Below are 14,832 nucleotides of genomic sequence, written 5' to 3'. Positions count from 1 at the left end.
GTACACGCGGGTGAAGTATAAGCCCCAGTGGCTCCACCCGCGCGCGCTATCCGAAAGCAGCCGGGCGCGCGCACCAGCGCCAGCGCCGGAGACTTGCTCCACCTCTCTGGGCGGAGACCCCGAGATCCATCCGGGGCGCCCCGGGTGCGGAGGCTGCGGGCCGCCACCACTCCCCTTCTGCTACCCTTTGCCCGGCGCCGGCGGTCCCTGCGGAAGGGGCCAACAGCAGCCCGCATCGGGACCGCGAGCGCCGAGCCGGGGTGCGGAGCGGCGGCGACGGAGTCCGGCTGAAGCGGGTGGGCCCGAGGCTGGCACCCCGAGGGCAGCGGCGAGGCCACACTGTCAAGGTAACGCGGGCCGGCGGGGGCGACGGGGATCATGGTGCGGGGCAGGGTGGGGCGGGCACCGGGCGACGCCGTCTCTGCGCCGCCGTTTCCCGGAATCCCTCTCCTGGAGCCTGTCTGCCCGGGACTCCTCCTACCGCCTGCGCCCCGGATCGCAGGGTTTTTCCTCGCGCGCCGCTGCACCCCTGCCCGGGGGCGTCCCCTCTCCAAGCTCCCGGCAGCCCTGGAGGGTTCCTGGGGAGCATCCACTGACTGTCCCCTGCGGCCGCGCTGCCCTCGGCCCTATCCGGGCGTCCTCCGTTCATCGCCCCCCACGCAGCCCCCAGGGACCCGCACCTGACCCCCTACAAGGGCCCTGGCCGCTTCGAGGTGAGAGTCAAATTCCTTAGGGTCCACAGCGCCCTGCAAAACTGGGTTACCGGCTCGGGTCTCCGGTTCGGGGTCTTCCGTCCGCCCTCCAGCAGAACACAAGGTTAGGCATAGTTTGTCCCCGCGCCGGAGAGGAGTACGGAGGGACCCCCGAAGCTGAATGGTCCTACGTCCTTACAAACCCATCGCTTGGAAGCTGGAGTGGGGACAGGGCGATGGGACAGCGTCGCGGAGACAGAAATGGACCCGCGTCCGGGGTCGGGAGGGAGTGAGGAACCGGGTGCGAGTCGACGCTTCACGTTTCGACTCTGAACGATGGAAGCAGTTAAACCCAGTTAGGAGTTGGATCCTTCAACCCACTTAACGTAGCGAACGATGGCTTTGAGGACCTCTAGCTATCCTGTCTCTCTTTGTGTCTCTTTCTCTTTCTTTTTTAATATTTGTTTGATCTCCTTGCATTTGTTTGGCAAAAAAAAAAAAGTCTTAGAAACTGAGTGGAACGAGGTAGGAGTTGCGGAGGCAGGTGCTGCCAGAGTCCTGGAGTCCCAGCCCCGAGTACCCTCTCCTGGTCTCAGGCAAACTGACCCCGAGACCAACTGGGCTGCCACCTGCCCCGCATCTTGGCCAGGTTTCAAAGTACCCGCCTCCTGCTGTCCTGACTGGGAGAGGACAAGGGTGAAAGCAAAACCGCAGCAAAATTTGCTCTAAAGAAAACATCTATCAGTGTGCCCTTACCTTAGTTGGTAAGATTTGACCTCTTTGTGGAAGAAAGTGAACTTCAGAGTTCTCTAGTTCATGAGTTGCTTTTCAACGTTGAATCATCAAAAATTTGTGTGACTCTTTTATCCTTACCTGTATTTCTTCTAATGTTTCTCATGTATTTATTTCAAACTTAAAGACAATCTGCCTGAGATTTGGTTCCTGAAATGTGACACCTGGTAATTTACCTTAAAAAAAAAAAAATAGAGGAAGAATCATTGCCTGGAGGTACTGTCTTGAAAGTGAAACTTTTATTAAAATGTATTTTCCATTCTCCTCCACTTGCATACACAGAGCATGTTGGACTTCCTGTGACATTTACAAATTTTCAAACTATTGTAGCCTGAAGCATGTGTATTCTTTGATGGCCAATCATATTTTACCAAAAGTAAGACACAATGATGGATATAAGGTGTACTTTAAAAACTTTTATGTCACTGGGTAGGAAAAACCACTGTCAATTATGGTATGTGATGCCACCATACAGAGCACCCTGATCTCACAGATGTTCAGATGTCAGAAGGAAGTGTGTGTTTTATAATTTGTGAGACAGGCTCTCTTGGCAGAGCTTGATGATACTTTTCCCTGAGAACTTTTCATTGCTTCAAAGAATGAAACTGGTGGTGTGCAGTTCAGGAAGAATAAATGAAAACAGTTTGCTGGGAGAGCAGTTGGCCAAAGTAAGGGTGGTAAGAAGTGGAGTAAGGAGAATATGAAAGAGGGAAAGAGAGAGGGAGAGAGAGACATGGATGGATGTTGGGTAGGGAGTAGTTCAGAACCATTGAGAATCTTTTCAAGAACCAGCAGGAAAATGAATTCATTCAGTATCCCCATGAGCCAGGGTTTAACAAACTGGTACATGGGAGAGTTATTCTTAAACCCTGTTTTTCTGAAACACTGTTGTTTTAATTCTGAGGGTTTTTTTTTTAATATATTTAAAATTTGAGTGTATCCAACCACCAGAAAAAAATGGTAGGGAATCCACAAAAATCCTAAAAGTGCTCCCTAATAAATAAGAAAGAATGAAACCATGAGTTTTAGCATGACTTCAGATCAGATCAGTCGCTCAGTCGTGTCTGACTCTTTGCGACCCCATGAATCTCAGCACGCCAGGCCTCCCTGTCCATCACCAACTCTGAGAGTTCACTCAGACTCACGTCCATCAAGTCAGTGATGCCATCCAGCCATCTCATCCTCTGTCGTCCCCTTCTCCTTCTGCCCCCAATCCCTCCCAGCATCAGGGTCTTTTCCAATGAATCAACTCTTCGCATGAGGTGGCCAAAGTACTGGAGTTTCAGCTTTAGCATCATTCCTTCCAAAGGAATCCCAGGGCTGATCTCCTTCAGAATGGACTGGTTGGATCTCCTTGCAGTCCAAGGGACTCTCAAGAGTCTTCTCCAACACCACAGTTCAAAAGCATCAATTCTTTGGCACTCAGCCTTCTTCACAGTCCAACTCTCACATCCATACATGCTGTTTCCTTTTCAGACAAAGGAGCAGCAGGCACTTTCTGCTCAGGGGTGGGAGGGAAATATACTTGGGGCGGGGGGGGCGGTGCAGGACAGGAGAAGCCAGCACCAGAATCAGGGGACCCCACAAAGGCCCCACGGTTGACCCACCCCTCCTCGACCATGCCTGCAGGACAGTTAACCGGGTGTTCCAGGAGGAAGCAGAGCCCAGACCACACTTCCTTGATAGGTGCGCCCACATCCCAGCACCTATGCTTTGGGCTAGAGAAGCTGCCCAGTCTTCACAGAACAAACTGAAATCAGGCACAGTTTTTAAAAGGAGGTCAGGATTTCACTCCACTGTATCACAATTGCAGGAGACAAAGGAATCAAAGTATGAATGAGGTAAGCAGAAATGGTGTGAAAAAAAAGAAAGGAAAGAATATGATAGTTTGCAGGGTTAGTCACTCAGTTGTGCCCCACTGTTTGGGACTCCATGCACTCTGGCCCACTAGGCTCCTCTGTCCATGGAATTTTCCAGGCAAGAATACTGGAGTGGGTAGCCATTCCCTTCTCCGGGGGATCTTCCTGACCTAGGGATCAAATCCCGGTCTCATGCACTGCAAGCAGATTCTTTACCACCTGAGCCACCAATGATAGCTTGCAGGAATCTTACTAAAAAGAAAATATTACTCTTGGGACAGAAGGCCATTCTTTACAATAGCTTGTTGTTGTTGTTGTTGTTTAGTTGTTTAGTTGTGTCTGACTCTTCTGCAACCCCACGGACTAAAGCCCGCCAGGCTCCTCTGTCCATGGGATTCTCCAGGCAAGAATACTGGAGTGGGTAGCCATGTCCTACTCCAGGGGAATCTTCCCAACACAGGGATCAAACCCAGGTCTCCTGCTTTGCAGACAAATTCTTTACAGTCTGAACTACCACAATAGCTTTAGATCCTTCAAAAATTGATTTAAAAATATGAATTCAATAAAAGAAACTCAAAGATAAGAAAAATTTTAATTGAGATGAAAAGAAGATTTCAGACTTACGTGAATACACTGAAGATCATTGAAACATAATTACAGAAGGAAAAAGAGGAAAAAATAGAATAGATCCTGCTGAAAGTAAAAATATTGTAACAGAGGAAAGGCTCTTAAGCCCAAAAAATCAGAGACAAACATGAAGTCATTTATTAAGAATCGGATGTGGAAGACAGATAAAGCACAGTCAGGCATTAGGATACGTGAGTTTCCTGACATAATGAAACCAACAAATGGGACTGAAAATGGAAACAAAAATGAGATAAATTTTATTGAAATGAAGACAAAATGGTCTGTAGGCCAAAAGAGCATGACATTTTCCAGGAAATTTTCATATAGGAATGCTTATTGTCTTCAGTAGTTTAAATGCAAAGGAAAAGAATTATTATTATTTAGGAATTGAAAAAAGAGTAAATAAAGGAGAGAAAAATCACATCAAGTTGCTCTCAGATGTCTCCAGGGCTGTGCTAGATGCCAGAGGACAATGGTTCCAAGGGAAAAGTTCTAGGGAAAGAAACTTTTTCCCAAGAGGGTGTGTCATCTAGCTAGAAGATGTCATTCAGGTTGAAAGTCAACAGAAAGGGGCTTCTTCAAAAGAACAAGGGAGATTCAGCACCCATGAGCCCTTATGGAAAAAAAACCTGCTGGAGAATAAAATCCAGCAAATAGTAAATAAAGAGAGAAGTCAAAGTAAAGAACTCAGGCACCAAGAACTCATGATACAAAGGACTGTTGGCCACAATAGAGAGTCCAAGTGCCATAATGAAGACCCAGCACAGCCAAAAAAAAGAAAAGGACTGTTGATGAGTATTTATGTAAATGTGGAATTAATATAAAACATCTTTGGAAATTGTGGAATAAAATGTGATTATTACGCAACTCTGGATACACACACAAAAAGAAAAAGTAATCAGGTAGGGGCAGAAGAGGAAGATGGAAGGAAATACGAGAGTGGGCCCTATAGTTCTCATCTTTGAAGGCGTGGATCAGCAAACAGAGATGTGAATATTGTATTCCAACTTCCAATGTCTTTGTAATTTTTTTAACTTTGGAGGGATATTTTAGGGAGTCATTCTTTCTTATGGAAATAATTGAAATGTCAACAGTTTTTCTGCCTTTGCTTCAGTTTTTTTCCAAGTAAAATTAAATTTAGACAAAAATACCCTGTGTGTGTGTGTGTGTGTGTGCTGTGTGTGTGTGCTGCGTGTGTACATAGAAGGATCTCTGGGATTATGTTGTTCATTAATTTACATTAATGATAGAACTAGCTGGATGCTGAGATTTTACTTTTATGCCTTATTTTTATTAATTTTTTTTAATGAGTGAGTTGAACTATTCTTACCAAAACAAGAAGTAAACCAGAAACAAATATGCCAAGACATTAACAATGGTTGATGCCTGGTAGTAAAAATAAAGATGCTTGTTACTTTCTTCTTTGTGCTTTTTTGTATTTTTTTTAATTTCCGGGGGGAGGGGGAAATATATGTCATTTTATTTGTGGAGTTTTTCTGGATCCATTCATTCACTGACCAGCAAAGATGTGCCAGGTGTCAGGCTGCGCCGGACAGAAGAAACAACACAATTCTGCTCTCTACCCGGAGAATAGCAGGCAGCAAGTTCTGTGAGGGTTGCCTGTCTGTCTGTCTGTCTTTGTTAGGAGGAGTTGAAACTCAAAGAAGAGTCACTTTGCCACAGTAGCATCTGTTTGAGCTGGGCCTTGAAAATTAGTAGTGTCTGTCTGGGGATCAGTGACAAGGACTGTTGGGGGCGGGAGGAAGGGAGAGGGGGTCGTGGTGATAGGAGGTTCAGAGCAGGTGTGATTTGTGGTTCAGAGTTCAGAGCGAGACACTTGTGTGGCCACTTGAACAGTGGTGTTGGAGAAGGCTCTTGAGAGTCCCTTGGACGGCAAAGAGATCCAACCAGTCCATCCTAAAGGAGATCAGCCCTGGGTGTTCTTTGGAAGGAATGATGCTAAAGCTGAAACTCCAGTACTTTGGCCACCTCATGTGAAGAGTTGACTCATTGGAGAAGACTCTGATGCTGGGAGGGATTCGGGGCAAGAAGGGGACGACGGAGGATGAGATGGCTGGATGGCATCACTGACTCGATGGACGTGAGTCTGGGTGAACTCCGGGAGTTGGTGATGGACAGGGAGGCCTGGCGTGCTGCAGTCCATGGGGTCGCAAAGAGTCGGACACGACTGAGTGACTGAACTGAAAGTAGATCTAAATGCAAATATAAAAGCATTTAAGCCTGATGGTGACTCACCAAATAATAATACAGAGTTGGCATTTCCTAGCACATCTTGGGAGAATTCCTAGAAGTAGGTGGAAGCAGTAAACTCAGGCCCAGACTCAGGAGGGGAGCAAAGAGGAAGAGAGGGTTCCCATGGGCACACAGCCAGGGCCAGTGCCGCTGCCCACAGCTGCCGGGGACCCTTCTGCCCTGGCAGCCCTGGGCACACATGCACTTGAACTTGAAGGCTGCCCACAGCCCTCAGCTACTAGCCACCAGCCTGAGATGGACTCTGGAAAAGGCAAACCCTGAGTCTCCCCTTTCCAAGGATCTGCCATCCCAACCCATAGCATGCTGGCAGACAGTGAAGAGTCTTTAAACCTCTGCTCCTGGCCCTGCTATGTACCCCAATCAAGACTGACCTTGACATTTAGCTCCCGCCAGACCAGGTAGCCACCCACTAGGCAAGGCAGGCCAGGGATAGCTTCCACTCTGCCTGGCCCAGCCTCCCTGCACACACGCCAGGAGGGCATCAATGCACCATGATTCAAGATGGCCACAGGAGAGCAATAAACCAAGGGTGGGACCCTTCTTGTGTGCAGGGCCCCTAGGGTGGCTGAAGCCGGCTCTGGCTGCAGAGATAAGAGTAACCAGAGCTTTAGGAAGGCTGAGCTGCTTGGAGTCAGAAAGTTTTAAAGAGCTTCATGAACAGTTCCAGGCGGGATGCCAAGATGGGAAATTAGATTTTCCAAGCAAGAATCTGCTATCAGAAATCTAATTGGCAGTGGAGTATGAGTCACCAGGAACAAAGAAAGGCAACGTCCTGTGGCCCAGAGCAAGAGAGAGGGATTCTAGTTGTGTGGTTGTGTGTGTGTACTTTCAGCCGCTGAGAGAGGGAAGCTTCTGCAGAGGCAGAACAAGGGCAAAAATGTGCCGCCATCAGAACAAAACAGAGAGACCAGAGGCCACAGGACAAGTGGTCGGGTAGAAGCGAGTCACCCCCAAGGTGGTATTCCACAGTCTTGGTGCTCCCAGCATCTAGAGAACATCCACGACCAGGCAAGCCCTCTGCTGAGGAGTGATGATGGCAGATAACATCGCATGTCATAAACACATCTCTGTGGTTGTTCTAATGATGGTACACTTCCCAGATGGCTCAGTGGTAAAGAATCTGCCCGCCAAGGCAGGAGATGCAGGGGTTGTGGGTTCCATCCCTGGGTGGGGAAGATCCCCTGGAGGAGGAAATGGCAACCCACTCCAGTATTCTTGCCTGGAGAATTCCATGGACAGAGGAGCCTGGTGGGCTACAGTTCAGGAGGTCGTGAAGAGTCAGACACTACCGAGCACGCACATGTCACAGGAAAAGTTGAGGTGCCTGGATAGCTCATGGGTGGCAGGTGGCAATTTTGACTTGGAGTCTTTGGGCTTGATAGCGTGAGAGTCGAGGGGACTTTTTAATGTATTCTTAGCTTGAATTCACGTCTGCTACTTGGGGGTCATTTTTCACTTTGACTTGGGGCTTGGTGCTACCCCAGGGACAGGAGAACACCCAGTAGTCTGGATGGAGACAGAGATCTGGGGGAGAGAAGGAATGAGACCGACTGGGGGCTCCATAAAATGTTTCAAGACTTCCTTTCTTACCTTGGAATGAAGAAGACTAACTTACTCAAAATGCAGATGCTAAGAAAGAAAATACCTTTAAGTCTAAAAGCTCAGAAGTTTCCGTTAAAGAAAAAAAAAAAAAAAAAGCTGTACAGGCAAATCAAAGGACAAGTGACAATGGCAGAGAAAAATAAAAAAGATGTGACTCATATCACAAAGGGCCAGTTTGCCTCATACTTAAAAAGTTCCTTCAAACCGATGTGAAGAAAGAAGTCTTAAAAAGAGGGGATATATGTATACGTATAACTGATTCACTTTACTGTACAACAGAAACTAACACAGCATTGTAAAGCAACTATATTCCAAAACAAAAATTTAAGAATCAATGTAAAAAAAAAAAAAAGCAAAGACTCAAAGATAGACAGTTAACTCGAAAGGAAACACCTCTGCCATATATACTCGGTCTTACTTAGAATAAGAGAAGTACAGAATTAATATAAGTCTGAAGACAACTTGGCATTTATGAATTTGATTTTCAGAAATCCAAGAGCTTGATAGTTATCATTATCATAATCATTATTTATCATTATCATTCCCTACAAGCTCTTCCTTTGTGGGGAAGCAGAAACTCTCACACACTGCAAGAGGTTGTGTAAGCCACTACCGCCATAAGGGCGAGAGTGTGGCCGTCTCTATCAAAGCTGCAAATGCAAGGATGTCCCTGGTGGTCCAGTGGTTAAGACTCCGTGATTTCATTGCAGAGAGGCTTTCATTGCAGAGGGCCAGGGTTCTATCCCTGGTTAGGGACTAAGATCTCACAAGCCTCACATTTAGTGAAGCCAAAAAAAAAAAAAAGACGTGCATGGTCACTTTGTGCCTGGTCTCTTCTGCCTGCCCCTGCAAACCAAGCCTCCACCTTCCCCACCTTTTACTGTGCCTTGGGATCCCATCTTGTATAGGTACAGCCACCAGCTGCCTTGTCCTATGGCTTCATTTGGAGTCAGCCAATGGGGAGCCCCAAGAGAGGAGAAGGAAGACAGTGAGGAATATCTGTGCTCCTCACGCTGGACTCTCTCCTTTCTAATTCCAGGCTTGGGACGTTCCCTCTGTACCTCAAGCCCACGATAACAGCCCTCACTGCTGTTACTTTCAGATGCTACGCTCATCCTTATGGTTGGCCTGTAGCCTGCTCACACATTTGTATTAAATAGTCCCTTGATGAAAATCTTCCTTGACTTAGCCCGAGTTGAATGTGTTCTTACCTGCCGGGACCCCGACTGAACCCCCTTTGGCCTAGCAGTACTATTTCTGGGAAGCTTTCTCACACTTAGACTTGACATGCTCAGAATGAGGTATTTTCAAGAGAATCCACTGCAGAAACAGTTGGAAGTCACTCAAATGTTCTTTGTGGCGACTAGTCATATAAATCACAGTATGTCCACAGAGTAGACTATATGTAACTATTTAAAAAAAAAAGGAAAGAAATTCTCTTTGGTGCTGATACAGAAAGAGCTCCCAAATTTATTTTTAAGTGGAAAAAAGCAGGAATTAGACAGGCAGTGTATATGCTACGTGTGTACTAAGTCGCTTCAATTGTGTCCCACTCTGACCCCATGGACTGTAGCCCACCAGGCTCCTCTGTCCATGGGGTTTTCCAGGCGAGAGTACTGGAGTGGGTTGCCATGCCCTCCTTGACCCTTGGGTCAAGAAGATCTCTCTTCTGTCTCCTACATTGGCAAGCAGGTTCTCTACCACTAGCGTTACCTGCTATCTCTGATTTGGAAAAATAGGGTTGGGGAGAATAAGAACACATTTTTGTATTTGCTTATGCACGAAGGTGAACATGAACTTGGGCAAACTCTGGGAGACAGTTAGGGGCAGGGAGGCCTGGCGTGCTGCCGTCCATAGGGTCTCAAAGAGTTGGACATGACCAGGCGATTGAACAATAACATGTATGAAGATATTCTGAGGGACTAACCAAAAAAAATAAAAATAGTTTTCCGAAGGGAGCAAGACACTTCAAAATTTGCTTTTTCATATATTTAAATTTTTGGAACCAAATGGCTATTGGTCCCACAAGCTGAGATAAAGCTCCTTGTGTAAATGGGGTGAATGATCAAGCTTCCAGAAGGGCAGAGAGGAAACCTGGAATCAGGAATTTCCTGCTGGGGATTTCCCTGGTGGCCCAGTGGTTAAGAATCCACCTTGCAATTCAGGGGACGCAGTTTTAATCCCTGGTCAGGGAGCCAAGATCCCACCCACATGCCACAGGGCAATGAAGCCCACAGACCTCAACTACTGAGCCCAAGGGACACAACTAAAGAGTCCGTATGCTGCAACGAGATAGATCCCACACGCCACAAGTAAGACCCAGGTCACTTCAGTTCAGTCGCTCACATGTGCTCTTCCCATCAGGTGGCCAAAGTATTGGAGCTTCAGCTTCAGCATCAGTCCTTCCAATGCACATTCAGGACTGATTTCCTTTAGGATGGACTAGTTGGATCTCCTTGCAGTCCAAGGGACTCTCAAGAGTCTCCTCCAACACCACAGTTCAAAAGCATCAATTCTTTGGTGCTCAGCTTTCTTCATGGTCCAACTCTTATATCCATACACGATTAATGGGAAAACCAAAGCTTTGATTAGACAGACCTTTGTCAGCAAAGTAATATCTCTGGATTTTAATATGCTGTCTAGGTTAGTCATAGCTTTTCTTCCAAGAAGCAAGCATCTTTTAATTTCATGGCTGCAGTCACCATCTGCAGTGATTTTGGAGCCCCCAAAAAATAAAGTCTGTCACTGATTCCATTGTTTCCCCATCTATTTGCCATGAAATGATGGGACCAGATGCCATGATCTTAGTTTTCTGAATGTTGAGTTTTAAGCCAACTTTTTCACTCTCCTCTTTCACTTTCATCAAGAGACTCTTTAGTTCTTCTTCGCTTTCTGCCATGAGGGTGGTGTCATCTGCATATCTGATATTGATATTTCTCCCGGCAATCTTGATTCCAGCTTGTGCTTCTTCCAGCCCAGCATTTCTTGCGATGTACTCTGCATATAAGTTAAATAAGCAGGGTGACAATATACAGCCTTGAAGTACTGTTTTCCCAATTTGGAACCAGCCTGTTGTTCCATGTCCAGTTCTAACTGTTGCTTCTTGACCTGCATACAGATTGTCTTTGTCTGTTGTCTTTGCAGTTTAATTAGCTACTTCAGAATTCTGATCACCTAATATTGATTTCTTTTCAGATGTGAAAGGAAAGGAAGGACACATAAAACAACAAAAATGCTTTTGAGCCAGAATGTGTCAGCGATTGGACCACTGAATTTGTATCCCATGGGTGAGTGTCACTTTTTCTCACAGCTCCATCTACAGGGACCCTGTTAGGAAGTAGCCAGTTGATTTCCCGGTCCTGAGGACACAGTATGAGCTGCCCAATGTCAAGAGCCAAGTGGAACGTAGATAGGAATTCTGTGTTGATGGATTGATATACATTGGGTTTCTGTTCTACTGGTGTTCTAGGAAAACAACTAAATAATCATAGACTTGAGGCTCAATAATGAAGGGAGCTAGCTTCATTGTAATTTGAAGAGGAATTTCCCTTAATACTCTCATTCTAATCCAGGGTGGAGTTTATCACTCCATTCCTATATTTGGAAAGAGGCCAGACCCCTAGGACTCCCCTGGCAGCTCAGTGGTTAAGAATCTACCTGCCAATGCAGGAGACCTGGGTTCAATCCCTGGGTCGGGCAAACTGCAGGACAATATCTATGTATCCTAAGTGTAAAGAACGATTTCTTAAAGCTTATAAAGCACACATCATGACCAAAAAAGGTCTTCTATGAAAATTAAATGTTTTTCTATTCAACAAAGGGTAATAATGAGATAGCAGATCAGGAGAATATATTTCAGTTCAGTTCAGTCACTCAATCATGTCCAACTCTTTGTGACCCCATGAACTACAGCACGCCAGGCCTCCCTGTCCATCACCAACTCCCAGAATTCATCCAAACCCATGTCCATTGAGTCAGTGATGCCATCCAACCATCTCATCCTCTGTCATCTCCTTCTCCTCCTGCCATCAATCCCTCCCAGCATCAGAGTCTTTTCAAATGAATCAACTCTTCACATGAGGTGGCCAAAGTATTGGAGTTTCAGCTTCAGCATCAGTCCTTCCAATGAACACCCAGGGCTGATCTCCTTTAGAATGGACTGGTTGGATCTCCTTGCAGTCCTAGGGACTCTCAAGAGTCTTCTCTAACACCACAGTTCAAAAGCATCAATTCTTCAGCACTCAGCTTTCTTCACAGTCCAACTCTCACATCCATACATGACCACAGGAAAAACCATATCCTTGACTAGATGGACCTTTGTTGGCAAAGTAATGTCTCTGCTTTTTAATAAGCTATCTAGGTTGGTCATAACTTTCCTTCCAAGGAGTAAGCGTCTTTTAATTTCATGGCTGCATTCACCATCTGCAGTGATTGTGGATCCCCCAAAAATAAAGTCTGACACTGTTTCCACTGTTTCCCCATCTATTTCCCATGAAGTGATGGGACCAGATGCCATGATCTTAGTTTTCTGAATGTTGATCTTTAAGCCAACTTTTTCACTCTCCTCTTTCACCTTCACCAAGAGGCTCTTTAGTTCTTCTTCACTTTCTGCTGTAAGGGTGGTATCATCTGCATATCTGAGGTTATTGATATTTCTCCCGGCAATATTGATTCCAGCCTGTGCTGAATGGGAAAGACTAGAGATGTCTTTAAGAAAATTAGAGATACCAAGGGAACATTTCATGCAAAGATGAGCTCGATAAAGGACAGAAATTGGTAGGACCTAACAGAGGCAGATGATATTAAGAAGAGGTGGCAAGAATACACAGAAGAACTGTACAAAAAAAATCTTCATGACCCAGATCATCACGATGGTGTGATCACTCACCTAGAGCCAGACATCCTGGAATGTGAAGTCAAATGAGCCTTAGGAATCATCACTATGAACAAAGCTAGTGGAGGTGATGCAATTCCAGTTGAGCTATTTCAAATCCTGAAGGATGATGCTGTGAAAGTGCTGCACTCAATATGCCAGCAAATTTGGAAAACTCAGCAGTGGCCACAGGACTGGAAAAGGTCAGTTTTCATTCCAATCCCAAAGAAAGGCAATGCCAGAGAATGCTCAAACTACTGCACAACTGTACTCATCTCACACGCTAGTAAAGTAATACTCAAAATTCCCCAAGCCAGTCTTCAGCAATACGTGAACCGTGAACTTCCTGATGTTCAAGCTGGATTTAGGAAAGGCAGAGGAACCAGAGATCAAATCGCCAATATCCGCTGGATCATTGAAAAAGCAAGTGAGTTCCAGAAAAACATCTATTTCTGCTTTATTGACTATGCCAAAGCCTTTGACTGTGTGGATCACAATAAACTGTGGAAAATTCTGAAAGAAATGGGAATACCAGACCACCTGACCTGCCGCTTGAGAAATCTGTATGCAGGTCAGGAAGCAAGAGTTAGAACTGGACATGGAACAACAGACGGGTTCCAAATAGGAAAAGGAGTACGTCAAGGCTGTATATTGTCACTCTGCTTATTTAACTTCTATGCAGAGTACATCATGAGAAATGTTGGGCTGGAAGAAGCACAGGCTGGAACCAAGATTGTCAGGAGAAATATCAATAACCTCAGATATCTCAAACCCCTCCAAAAATTCCACCTGGAATAGATCCCCTGAGAAGGATACAGCAACCCACTCCAGTATTCTTGCCTGGAAGATCCCATGGACAGAGGAGCCTGGCAGGCTACAATCCATGGGGTCACAAAAAGTCAGACATGACTTAATAACTAAATAACAAAAAACTCCCATCTCCTTCCTCATCACAAAACCAAAATGTCACCCCTGAAATTTGGTTTCCACATTTCATTTATTATCATTTTTTTTCCATCGCCCTATTCATTTGTGCCTTCTCTTTACCTTTGTTTTGGTTCTATTTCTGTGTCATCTGTTCCATAGTTTATCAGTAAGGGATCCATGGTTGGGACACTTCTCCCCCAAGAAATGTCATGCATTGGGGAGTATGTGACAGTGAGCACAGTAGGGCCTCACCTACTAAAAAATGCCAACCCTGCCCTCCCACTTCTGAGTTGTGGTGACGTCAGAAAACAAATGAGAATCCCCCCTTCCCTTCACCGAGACCTTTCTCCCTCCACCAACCTTGGTAAATATCTTCGCCTCGGAAGTTTTTAAATTAGCAACATGCTTATTCACATTCTGAGAATTGTTCCAGATGGATGACTGCTTCTCAGGATGGTTCCCCAACCAGCCAACCCTCATTACTAGTATCAGTTCCCAAACAGCTTATTTTGGATCCACTGAGGACGAAACATCCTCGGAAGAGGCACTGCTGATACCATCAACTCTTTAAGATCATTTTGTGTGCTCATTCAGTTGTATCCAACTCTGTGACCCCCGTGGACTGTAACCCGCCAGGCTCCTCTGTCCATGGAATTTTCTAGGCAAGAATACTGGAGTGGGGTGCCATTTCCTATCTTCCCAACCCAGGGATCAAACCCAAGTCTCCTATGTCTCTTTCATTGACAGGAAGATTCTTTACCATCTGGGAAGCCCAGAACCATTTACTTGACCCTTTTTCTTTAGCACAAGAAAGTCTTAGTCCAATATTAATACACATGTGTGGAAGAATGCCAGACTCAGAGCAACAATCATAAATTGAGCCTGGAGAGAGTGTTGTTTGCTTTTCTAACATGTTTTTCTTCTTTCCAGTGCACATCAGCCTCGTGTTTGGTATTTCGTATGTTGTGCCTGGTAAGAGATTTTCTTGACTTAACAAAATTTTGTCTAAGGGTGTGAGTGGGGGAACAACCATTTAGAAGTCAAAAAATGTGGGAAATTGGATTTCTGACTCCAAATCTGTTGCCATTTTGTTTGAATCTTTTTCCTCAAATACTTTCTCTGTAGAAGGAGAATTTAGCCAATTCTGATTTTCAAATTTGTCTCATAAAACTATTACAGGAAATTA

At 45.5% G+C, this 14,832-nt stretch overlaps 1 protein-coding gene across 3 annotated transcripts in view; it reads left to right on the top strand.

Moving 5' to 3' along the window:
* The first annotated feature begins 207 nt into the window (after positions 1 to 207).
* IFNAR2 (interferon alpha and beta receptor subunit 2) overlaps positions 208 to 14,832 on the top strand; it is a 34,360-nt gene continuing 19,735 nt past the window's right edge. For 2 of the 3 annotated variants that reach the window (XM_006048245.4, XM_025281506.3), the window contains exons 1-3: positions 208 to 347; positions 11,042 to 11,133; positions 14,577 to 14,618. In XM_006048245.4, coding sequence (XP_006048307.3) covers positions 11,079 to 11,133; positions 14,577 to 14,618 — 97 coding nt within the window. In that variant the 5' untranslated portion in view covers positions 208 to 347; positions 11,042 to 11,078. Of the gene's footprint in view, positions 348 to 11,039; positions 11,134 to 14,576; positions 14,619 to 14,832 lie in introns of those variants that run through there. The other variant, XM_044939518.2, reaches the window with a different exon arrangement.

The sequence above is a fragment of the Bubalus bubalis genome, chromosome 1 (genome assembly GCF_019923935.1).
Source record: "Bubalus bubalis isolate 160015118507 breed Murrah chromosome 1, NDDB_SH_1, whole genome shotgun sequence".
Classification (NCBI taxonomy): domain Eukaryota; kingdom Metazoa; phylum Chordata; class Mammalia; order Artiodactyla; family Bovidae; genus Bubalus; species Bubalus bubalis.
Note: the sequence above shows the minus strand (reverse complement) of the source record. Positions and strands in the feature narration are given on the sequence as shown.